This window comes from Populus alba, chromosome 4, assembly GCF_005239225.2.
Source record: "Populus alba chromosome 4, ASM523922v2, whole genome shotgun sequence".
Taxonomy (NCBI): domain Eukaryota; kingdom Viridiplantae; phylum Streptophyta; class Magnoliopsida; order Malpighiales; family Salicaceae; genus Populus; species Populus alba.
Genome location: NC_133287.1, coordinates 23191253 through 23202182, shown reverse-complemented (window position 1 = coordinate 23202182; position 10930 = coordinate 23191253). Strand labels below are relative to the sequence as shown.

Here is a 10930-nt window from a genome sequence, read left to right as displayed (position 1 = left end):
TTGCTTGCATTAGATGGTTAGTTTTTAGAAGAAACTCGACTTTTCACACAGCTGAACTAGACAGGAAGAAAGGAAGAAGAAAGAGAGATATAATTTCGCTGAAAAGGGTACTCTCAAACAATTAGATTCTTTAATTATTCGAGTTTTATTGCTTAATATTATTTTTTTCTAATGTATTTGTTCCTTCGAGAAGCTCACAACTCATTAAATAGGTTAATAATGGACTTTTACAAAGTTGAAAAATCAAAGAGCATCTTTTGAGCGTAATTTGAACGACTACTTGTAGAAAAAATTATGAGCTTTTCAGCTCGACTAGTTGTTCGGTGTGATTTTATCTCCTCTTGGATTTAATTATGTCCTCTTCATAAATATTCCATTTGGTGGGCTCTTCTATTCACTGTAAACTTGAAAATGACTTGAGATGGGAGGTCAAATGTCTTTGTATTTAGTATGTGATTCATACGAACAGAAGTGTCCCAATCATGTCCTTTCACGATATAAATTTTGAGACAGGTAAAAGATGGGGATATGTAAAGATCTTCCTTCCATGTTTTATCATATTAAAAGGTGTACTTCTCGATATCATTTCTGCTATTAAAGGGTTTTGGAGTTATGCAACATTCATAACAAAGAGCTTTGCAATTTTGTCGAGAAATGTGTCCCAAAGTTCTCACGTTTTTGCTGGTTGCTTCCTTTCAGATTTATACACAGACCTATGGTGATGATTGTAAGTTCAATAAATTAATATTCCCCATTTACTGCAAAGAGTTTTTGAACCATGTCTCATGCAGGATATAGCTTTTTATGCTAACCAGAATCAAGTGCTTAAGGGTGTTTTCTTAACTTTATAGATGAACTGCAGAATGAATATTCTGAATTGCCTGCACTTGGGCCAAAAATCACTCATTAAAGTTCGTGGCTAGATTAGATTTAGTAGAGATCTTTGCTAGTTTTAATAGATCCTCCATACTCCATCTAACTAGATGATTCTGACGGTGATTGAATCATGGAAATTTTTATTGATCTGCCCCATTCCTGATGCAGTTACAGTAATGAGTATTCTCAAGGATGCCTGGGAAAACACGCCACGTAATTGGGTGGGTGCAGATCCCTGTGGAGGCAAATGGGAAGGCATTTCATGTAACAATTCACGTGTGACTTCGATGTAAGTTATTGGCAGTTGTTCAGCTTCTAACGTTAATTAAGCCTCGTACCTTCTTCCTTATCCAAGTTTCGAGATTAGCTGACTATTTTCAACTGCAGAACGTTGGCAGCTGTGGGATTGATGGGTGAGCTGTCTGGAGACATCTCCTCCTTATCAGAATTGGAGTTTCTGTAAGTCTTGAGTTTTCACTTCACATAATAAATGATCCCAACTTACAAGTAGTGCTACGATACTATTTGGCTTTCCAGATGTCTAGACTGGGCTGCTCTTGTGTCCGGATCTCAAGGCATGAGGCACATATTGAGAAAAGGCCTCATTCCCAGAACTGCTTTCATCTTTTTTCTTGATATATGAACATAGTGATTGTTTTCCATTTAAGGATTCCTTGCTGATTATCAGTGTCTGGTTATAGGGATCTATCGTACAACACGGGTTTGAGCGGTACACTTCCGGCATCAATTGTGAATTTGAAGAAGCTAAAACACTTGTAAGGGAATAATATAATGTTAGTATTAACTGAGACCAGTCCTCTAATTAACTGACAGAATATTCTTTTCTTCCCTTATAGAAAGTTGGTTGGTTGTAGTTTCTATGGCCCTATCCCTGAGTTGATAGGGTCTCTTCAGCTGCTGGAGTCTCTGTAAGTGTTTTACTGTTTTCTTGTGGACTAAACATGTGCTCTATGTTGGTGGGAGAAACCACTGGTGGTGGCTTTGAAACACTTAGAGGGGATAAAACACACTGTTTTATTACACAAAACCGAAGCTTACAATTAATGAAAACTTAACACAATACACGCCCTCTCTCTCTCTTTCTCTTACTTGTGTTTCTCTCAATTCTCTCCACACAAAATAACATAAGCTGGGCACTCTATTTATACACAAATCAAAATACGAAAATTCAAACTTTCTTCAAGTGTGAAGGCGGTTGGCGGCTGCGGCTTGTGGCTGGCGGCTGGTCGGTGGTCGGTGGCTGGTGGCTGGTTGCCTTCCTTGACCATCTGGGAGCTTCTGGATTGAGTTTATTCAACAAATCTCCCCTTTAAACTCAATCGAGGGATGTCATGCCAAGCATGAATACTTCTTCCTTCAATGCCTTCTCTCTGCTTGTAGCCTTTATCCACTAATTTGGCTTTCGTCTTGTAGACCCTTTTGACACCTATTGCTTTCTTCTTTTCTGGTGGGTCCTTATCTGCATGGAAACAAAATAGAGTTGTATCTTCCATAACCTGAGTGGTATCGTACAACTCTTCAAGATTCCGCATCCTTCTTGGTCCTTCTGACGAGGATGCTGATGGTGGTGTTGATGATGATGCTCCTGGTGTGTTCCTCCTGTTGAATACAGGGAATCTGTGTACCGGACTTTGTGGTTCAGCTACTGGTATAAACACCGGACTTTGTGGTTCAGCTGCTGGCACAATCGGTTCTTCTACAGGTACAATCGGTTCTTCGACAAGTACTGTTGGTACTTCTTCACCTTCAAGGATCAAATCAAGATTGATCCATTTGATTGCTTCTTGGTCATCACCATTCCATTGCCAAGATTTATCTTCTTCAAAGATAACATCTCTACTCGTAATCACCTTCTTCGTGATGGGATTATACAGCCTGTATCCCATCCTTCTTTCACCATATCCGACAAAGATGCATTTCTCGCTCCTTGCATCTAGGATCTTTGCATATGCCACACAACCAAAGACTCGTAGATGAGTAACACTTGGTTTGTGACCACTCCATGCTTCTTCTGGAGTAATACCTTGCAAACTTCTGGTTGGGCAGCGATTCAACAGATACACTGCACATGATACAGCTTCAGCCCAGTATTGCTTGGGCAATTTCTTTGCTTTGAGCAGACTTCTTGCCATGTCAAGAATCGTGCGATTCTTCCTTTCTGCTACACCATTCAGCTGTGGTGTATAAGCTGGTGTCGTCTGATGTCTGATGCCTTGTTGTGTACAATAGGCTTCAAAGTCATTTGCTGTATATTCTCCACCTTGATCAGATCTTACGGTTCTGATCGTGTAACCAGTTTGCTTCTCCACAATTGCTTTAAAATCTTTAAAACAATTGAATACTTCTGACTTCCTCTTCAGAAAGTATATCCACGTCTTTCTACTAAAATCATCAGTAAAAGTGAGGAAGTACCTATTTTGTCCAGTTGACATGGGCGTGATTGGGCCACACACATCTGTGTGTACTAACTCCAGTGGCCTCTTTGCTCTCCAGTTGACTTCTTTAGCAAAATTGGATCTGTGATGTTTGCTGAGGACACAACTCTCACAGACTTCATCTGGATGATCAATGTGAGGCAAACCTTTGACCATCTTCTTGCTTGCTAGCATCTTCAAACTCGTGAAATTCAGATGTCCAAGCCTCAGGTGCCAAAGCCATTCTTCACTGTTGGTGATGGCACTCAAGCACCTTGCTGCATCATACTGGATGTTCAAAGGAAACATCCTATTCTTGGACATTTTCACGTAGGCCATTAATCTCCAATTGTTGTCTCTAATTGCTAGATGACAATTCTCCGAGTAAAAAGTATAGCCTCTCTCCAAAAGTTGACCTAAGCTGATTAGGTTCTGTTTTATGGCTGGGACATAATAGACATCGGCGATGTAGCTGGAATCGCCATTCTTCATCTTGACTGGGATGTTGCCTTTACCTTTGAATGGAACCTTTGTGGTATCTCCAAAAGTAACTAGACCTTGCTTGGTCTCATCTAGATCACCAAATAACTCTCGGTAACCGCACATGTGATTGCTGGCTCTAGTATCTAGATACCATATATTCTCCTGTTTCTCGCCAAGTTCTTGTTGGACAAGAAATGCAGATGCTTCTCCATCATGCTTCTCTACATAGTTGGCTTGCTCATGTGTCTCCAACGGAGCTTTCCATCTGCATTCAGTGCTATAGTGCCCAAATTGATTGCAGCTATAACATTTCATATTTCTCTTATCACGGTTATTGTAACCGCCTCCTCTTCCTCTAGGAGTGAATGCTTGTTGGCCTCGGCCTCCTCTGGTGGTGTTTCTGCCACCTCTTCCTCTGAAGCTTGTATTCCAAGAACCTCTTCCTTGGAATTGTTGGAATCCTCCTCTGGATTGTTGACTTCCTCCTTGAGTGGTGTAGCCACTTGATGAAGTCTCCCCTTGCTCATATATGTCCTTGAGGGACAGCTTTGCTTGTAAGGCATGCTCAATGGCCTTATCTTCATTTCGCATTACAATCTTCTGCTCATGAGCTTGCAAAGAACTCATAAGCTCATCCACTGTCAACTTGTCCACTTCCTTGGACTCTTCAATTGCGACAACAACATGATCAAATTTTGGATCTATGGATCTCAAAATTTTCTCAATAATTCGAGTATCAATGAGGGCTTCTCCATTTCTCCTCATCTGATTGATTATCACCATAATCCTTGTATGATAATCAGAAATAGATTCTGAGGACTTCATTCGTAATAATTCGAATTCTCCTCTCAAAGATTGAAGACGAATCTTCTTGATTCTGTCAGCACCTTTGTATTTCTGTTGGAGAGCCTCCCATATATCATGTGACGTTTCAGCGAAAGCTATTATCTCGAATGTATCTTCATCAAGACCTTGATAGATGATGGTCTTTGCTTTGTTGTCCTTCTTTCTGTTGACTTTAAGGACTTGCTTCTGTGCCTCTTGTAAAGCATCTTCTCTTTCTTTGGACTCTGGTTCATCATAACCAGTTTGTACAATATCAAAACACTCTTGTGACCCAAGAAATGCCTTCAATCTGATGCACCAACTATCATAGTTGTCTTTGGTCAGCTTCGGGATGAGTGTATGTGTACCTTCTGAGTCATTTTGCTCTTTTAATGACTATATCGCCTTCTGGGAGCCGAATTTGGCCAAACGGACACTGTAGATCGATCCGGAATGGTCCAAATAGTAGGGAACCGGTCTGACTTTGTTGAAATCGGGTCCGAAAATGGGTGAACCGGTCAAAAAACCAATTCTGTACGGCGGGCGGTTCGCTGGGTTGAACCGGGAATATTCTGTGGAATATTCTGGGAATATTCTCTCGCTCGGCTGCGGCTTGCAACGCGGCTCGGCTCGGCGCGGAGTACGGCGCGGCTGATGGCTCGGCTGGACTCGGCTTGCGGCGCGGCTTGGACTCGGCGTGGACGGCTCGGCTCGGCGCAATATATGGCGCGCGTGTGGCTCAGTCGTCATCTACCTCTGGGCGCGTGGGATGCGCGTGGGCGATCTGGCTGAATATTCAGGCGGCGCGTGTGGGCTACCCTGAACTCCGATTTGGCTGATTTTTGCGGCAGTGAGTTCGTCTTGATGAGATCTACACTGCGGAATGATCAAAACTTGTTTTTGACAATTTTGAAAATTCGGATATACCCCAAAACACTTCTGTTTTCCGACGAACGGGGCTCTGATACCAATTTTTTGGTGGGAGAAACCACTGGTGGTGGCTTTGAAACACTCAGAGGGGATAAAACACACTGTTTTATTACACAAAACCGAAGCTTACAATTAATGAAAACTTAACACAATACACGCCCTCTCTCTCTCTTTCTCTTACTTGTGTTTCTCTCAATTCTCTCCACACAAAATAACATAAGCTGGGCACTCTATTTATACACAAATCAAAATACGAAAATTCAAACTTTCTTCAAGTGTGAAGGCGGCTGGCGGCTGCGGGTGTGGAGGCGGCTGGCGGCTGCGGCTGGTGGCTGGCGGCTGGTCGGTGGTCGGTGGCTGGTGGCTGGTTGCCTTCCTTGACCATCTGGGAGCTTCTGGATTGAGTTTATTCAACACTCTATTGGCAACATTTCTGAGACTCTCTATTGCTATTTCCCGCAGAGACCTGAATTCTAATGGATTCACTGGACAAATTCCACATTCAATTGGAAACCTTTCGAAACTCATTTTGCTGGATCTATCTGATAATCAGCTCGATGGAGCCATCCCTGTCTCCAGTGGAACTACACCTGGTCTTGATATGCTAGTTCGTACAAAACACTTGTATGTCAAATTTCCTTGTATTTGTCCAGCTGATTTGTGCTCTCTTGCTTCGGCTTTATTGACATCTGTTTATGCTGGTCTGAAAATTATTCAGTCATCTAGGAAGGAATCAGTTCTCAGGCGCAATCCCGAATGAGCTTTTCAGATCAGACATGACTCTCATTCATGTGTAAGTTTGTATATGCATTGGATGTTGAAGTTAAACTACTTCACCACTGGAATACAACAACTGGATTCATTTGTTCATAGTGAGAATAGGGGAGAAAATAGGAAGTGGGATTTAATTTAAAAGAAAACAATATTTCTTGTTAATTTAATATGCTTCATATACATTACTTTTGTGCAGGCTTTTGCATGACAATAATCTCACGGGAAGCATTCCTTCTACCCTTGGACTTGTGCACACTTTGGAGGCTGTGTAAGCATCTACATGACAAACTGAAGTGATTAATCTAAACTGATCTAGCTTGTATTGAATGTCTTCTCTTCGTTGCAGACGTTTTGAAGGGAACTCATTAACTGGACCTGTCCCTTCAAACCTCAACAATCTTACCAATGTGACCACGTTGTAAGTATACAGAAAACAACATTGCCAGTAAAGACATCACAATGGTTTGGCTAGTTTGTTATGTCTTTTGTGCGGATTTTCACTCTGTTAAGAGTGCTTTTGCTGATGAATTTCAGGATTTTGTCCAACAATAAATTTACTGGGCCTGTTCCTAATCTCACTGGCATGGCTTATCTCTGCTACTTGTAAGATTTCCAGTCTATTAACGCTGTCAGGTATCTCAGTATGAAATACAATTCAACTTTTCTCCAAATGCCTACTTTGACCGAAATCTTTTCTGCAGGGACCTGAGCAATAATATTTTTGACGCTTCAGATTTTCCAGTGTCATTCTCAAACTTACGGGCTTTAAAAACACTGTATGTCTCCCTTCCTCCCTCCTTTTCTCTCTGTCATCACACACACTCGACCAACTCAATGAAGCCTTAACTAGACTGCTTTCTTTCAAGAATCACAAACCCTTTCCACCATCCCACTTTGCAATTAGCCCTTAATATTTTGTTCAGGCATCATGACTTTACATGCTAGATTATAATTGTCTCCATGTTTAGTAAGTGTTATATGAAGCAGTCATTGGTTTTTTTGACAGAGACATTTTTGTCCATGGTACCTCTTATTGACTATGCATTCCAGTGTATAAAAGTTTACAATTTATGATTTTTCACGCTGTCAACATAGTGAAGCCTTCTTCCCTTCCTGTGAATAACAGAATGATGGAAAACACTGGACTTGAAGGTCAGATTCCTCCTACCCTCTTCGATCTTCCTGGTTTACAGACTTTGTGAGCATCCTTCCACTTGTTTCTTCAGTACCATAGCAATCAACTTCAATGATATTGATAGATTCTTTCATCTCATGGAAACTGATGGATATCTAAATTCACAAATGGTTACAGGATTCTAAGGAACAACCAGCTCAATGGCACATTGGATATTGCAACAAGCTCTAGCAGCCAACTGAAAGTCATTGATATGCGAAACAATCGCATTTCATTCTATTCAGAAACACCAGAACAAAGGAATAACACGAATGTAATGTAAGAGGCATTCTTCTTCTTCTTATTGTGGGATGAATTACAACAGTCCCTCTCAGATATTGTAAAATTACACAGATCATTCAAAAGTCTGAAGATCTGACTGAAACCTTGTCATGTTAGTAGTGTGAAAAGTTAAATCCTGAGGAGATGTGCTATACTACTTGCCTGCGTAAGAGTGTTTTATGTGTTAAATTTTGCAGACTTGTGGGTAACCCTGTTTGTGAGCGTACAAAAGCAACAGAACATTACTGCACAGATCATCAAGGCATTTCTTCTTTTCTCCTCCCCTGCATTTCAGATCAGATTTTCAGTCCCAGCAGCAGATTCTCTTATCCGTACACAGGAGTACTGTTCTTCAGACCTCCGTTTCTAGAGTCAAAAAACGCAACTTATTATCTACGTTTGGTAGAAGAGCCTCTGATGCATTCCTTTAAGAACTTTAACCTTCCTGTCGATTCAGTTTATGTAAATTGTCCAACAAATGATTCGTTGGGGTATCTTGAATCGAACGTATCTGTGTTTCCTTCGGGTCAAAATCATTTTAACACAACTACGATTTCTGGAATTGGATTTGTGCTAAACCTTCAGACTATTGAAAATCCAGGCATCTTTGGACCTTCATATTTTAAGGGTGCTGCATATCCATACTTCGATGGTAATTTCAGTTTCATGCACAAGTGAAAATTATTTGCCTACATTGATCTTTCTTTCTTATGATGACTCATCCCTCTCCCTCCCTCCCTCTTTTTCAAGCAGGAAAACCCGCGGTATCAAACAAGTTACCAATCATTGGAGGTATCGTTGGGGCTGCGGCTGGAGGAGCCTCTTTCCTGCTACTATTGCTTCTTGCAGGGGTATATGCTTATCGTCTGAAAAAAAGAAGAGAAAGAGCAAGTAAACATAAGAATCATTTTGGTACTTTAAGGTTCTAGTTTTTAGACCTGATACTTTCCCGTTCATCATCGAAAATTGCGGGTTTATTTCTTTTTCTTTATTTTGCCAAATTGCAGCATACTTGGATTTAAAGAACAGTGACAGAGTTCCTCAGTTGAAGGGAGCCAGATGCTTCTCTTTCGATGAGATTACGAAGAGCACCAATAATTTCTCGGAAGCCAATCATATTGGTTCAGGGGGTTACGGAATGGCAAGTCTCTCCCTCTTTTCCTGTCCTGCCTTAGTGGTTTCATTTGCATAAACAATGATTGTGGGTGTTGCTGGTTGCAATTTTCCTTCAAACTATCTAACTTCTGAGCTGGCATGGAATCCCAAACCTTAAGAATGAGCATTTGAAAGTAACCTTTCAACATTTTTGTGTACAGGTTTATAGAGGGATGCTTCCTACTGGACAACTGATTGCCATCAAACGATGTCGACAAGGATCGGTGCAAGGTGGGCATGAATTCAACGCAGAGATAGAAGTTTTGTCGAGAGTTCATCATAAAAATGTTGTAAACCTTCTTGGGTTTTGCTTTGAGAGAGGTGAACAGATGCTAATTTATGAGTTTGTTCGCAATGGTAGTCTCAGGGACAGCCTATCAGGTATTGCACATGGAACCTTTCAATATTCTCACAAGCATTGAGTTTTCCATGACAACCCTTTGGTGCCTTTCTTCCGAAAATAAACACACGCGTTCTATAGTTGTAGTAAGTCTATACAATTATATATCCTCTTCTCATGTTAGCAGGTTCGAGCGGGATCTGGCTGGATTGGAGGAGGAGACTTAAAGTGGCTCTTGGTGCAGCAAGAGGTCTTGCCTACTTGCACGAGCTTGTCAACCCTCGTATTATCCACAGGGACGTAAAATCAGCTAACATATTACTGGATGAATGCTTAAATGCTAAAGTTGCTGATTTTGGTCTTTCCAAGCCTATGGACAATAGTGAGCTTATTCTTGCTAGCACTCAAGTTAAGGGGACAATGGTCAGTACCTCCAAAACTTGAAGAATTTAAGACTATCTAGTTTCATTATATGCAGGCAGCTTGCTGGTCTATGATTAAAGCCAATATATATCAAGGGTTACAATTGACAAGATTACTATATTTTCTGCTTAGGGTTATATAGATCCAGAATATCAGAAGACCCTGCTCTTGACTGAGAAGAGTGATGTCTATGGCTTTGGAGTTGTGTTGCTGGAACTTGTAAGTGGAAGAAAGCCTTTAGAGCGAGGGAAGTACCTTGTAGCGGAGGTAAGTAGCTCATTGGATAGAAAAAAAGATCTATATAACCTTCATGAACTTCTTGACCCAAGCATTCGTTTAGACACGATGCCAAAAGGTCTGGATAAGATGGTGGATCTGGCAATGAAATGTGTACAAGAGAAAGGAAGAGACAGGCCAACAATGGGTGAAGTGGTGAAAGAGATTGAGATTATCTTGTATCTTGCTGGTTTAAACCCCGATGCTGAAGCAGAATCCACTTCAGCTAGTTTTGAGGAAGCAAGCCAGGACGAGTTTCCACCATCCTTGAAGGAAGAAGAGCTTTCATTATCTTGAGTCTAGAACCATGATGAGCATTGTTTAGCTGGGAAAGCTGAGAAGTTGCTTCAGTACTGGGTGTTACAATATTTTCTTGCGTTGTTTGCCGCGTGTGGTGCATCAGATTTGTAAGAGTAAACTACTTGTGAATATATTGTTATCAAAACATTTGTATTCTGGGTGAAAAAAATCCTGTGTGCTCTTACATTAATTATGATAGAAATTAGACTTGTGCCAGTTGAACTTATTGATCTATTTCTCTTCATTCGACATCTCATCACTTTTATCGAAGGAGAGTAAAATGATGAGCATTTTCTGCGACCTGTATCCAATCATTTAAGTTTTGAATATTATTATTATCATCCAAAACTTTACCCAGCAGAGAGCAAAGGATAACAGAATTTAGTGCAAGTTATTGTTAAAAAATAATATAAATCATATATTAGAATCTCATCTAACAGCGTAAGCTATTGGGTTGAGATGCTTTTTTGACATGGTATCAGAGCCTTGATGACCAAGTGGTCACGAGTTTGAATCTCACAATTCCTATTTATTTGATAAAATTAAGCATAAGGTAGTGTGGACTTGTGCAAGGTTCAAGCTCAAAAAGCTTTCACTTTAGGGGTGTGTTAGAGAATAATATAAATCATTTCTCATATACGAGGGTTTGAGTTGTAT

The 10930-nt window shown here is 40.7% G+C and overlaps 1 protein-coding gene across 3 annotated transcripts; it reads left to right on the top strand.

Moving 5' to 3' along the window:
• The first annotated feature begins 499 nt into the window (after nucleotides 1-499).
• Nucleotides 500-10482, top strand: LOC118058117 (leucine-rich repeat receptor protein kinase HPCA1). 3 transcript variants are annotated; one of them, XM_035070813.2, is made up of 19 exons: nucleotides 500-727; nucleotides 1045-1165; nucleotides 1264-1335; nucleotides 1578-1652; nucleotides 1734-1805; nucleotides 6012-6173; nucleotides 6268-6342; nucleotides 6520-6591; nucleotides 6670-6741; nucleotides 6858-6926; nucleotides 7025-7099; nucleotides 7450-7521; nucleotides 7636-7776; nucleotides 7977-8431; nucleotides 8533-8691; nucleotides 8787-8920; nucleotides 9096-9315; nucleotides 9462-9697; nucleotides 9830-10482. In XM_035070813.2, exons 1-19 carry the CDS (start codon nucleotides 655-657, stop codon nucleotides 10268-10270), a joined length of 2796 nt encoding a protein of 931 aa, XP_034926704.1. In that variant the 5' UTR covers nucleotides 500-654; the 3' UTR covers nucleotides 10271-10482. The 3 variants fall into 3 exon arrangements, with proteins under 3 accessions (XP_034926704.1, XP_073264581.1, XP_073264582.1); XM_073408480.1 differs by having other exon boundaries at nucleotides 8530-8691; XM_073408481.1 differs by having other exon boundaries at nucleotides 501-727; nucleotides 8530-8670.
• The last annotated feature ends 448 nt before the right edge of the window (nucleotides 10483-10930 follow it).

Coding starts and splice junctions, on each gene's coding strand:
- LOC118058117 (XM_073408480.1), top strand. CDS start 655: ATGTGTCCCAAAGTTCTCACGTTTTTGCTGGTTGCTTCCTTTCAGATT. Junction 1,653..1,733: donor TTGAAGAAGCTAAAACACTT/GTAAGGGAATAA, acceptor CTTCCCTTATAG/AAAGTTGGTTGGTTGTAGTT. Junction 6,343..6,519: donor GACATGACTCTCATTCATGT/GTAAGTTTGTAT, acceptor ACTTTTGTGCAG/GCTTTTGCATGACAATAATC.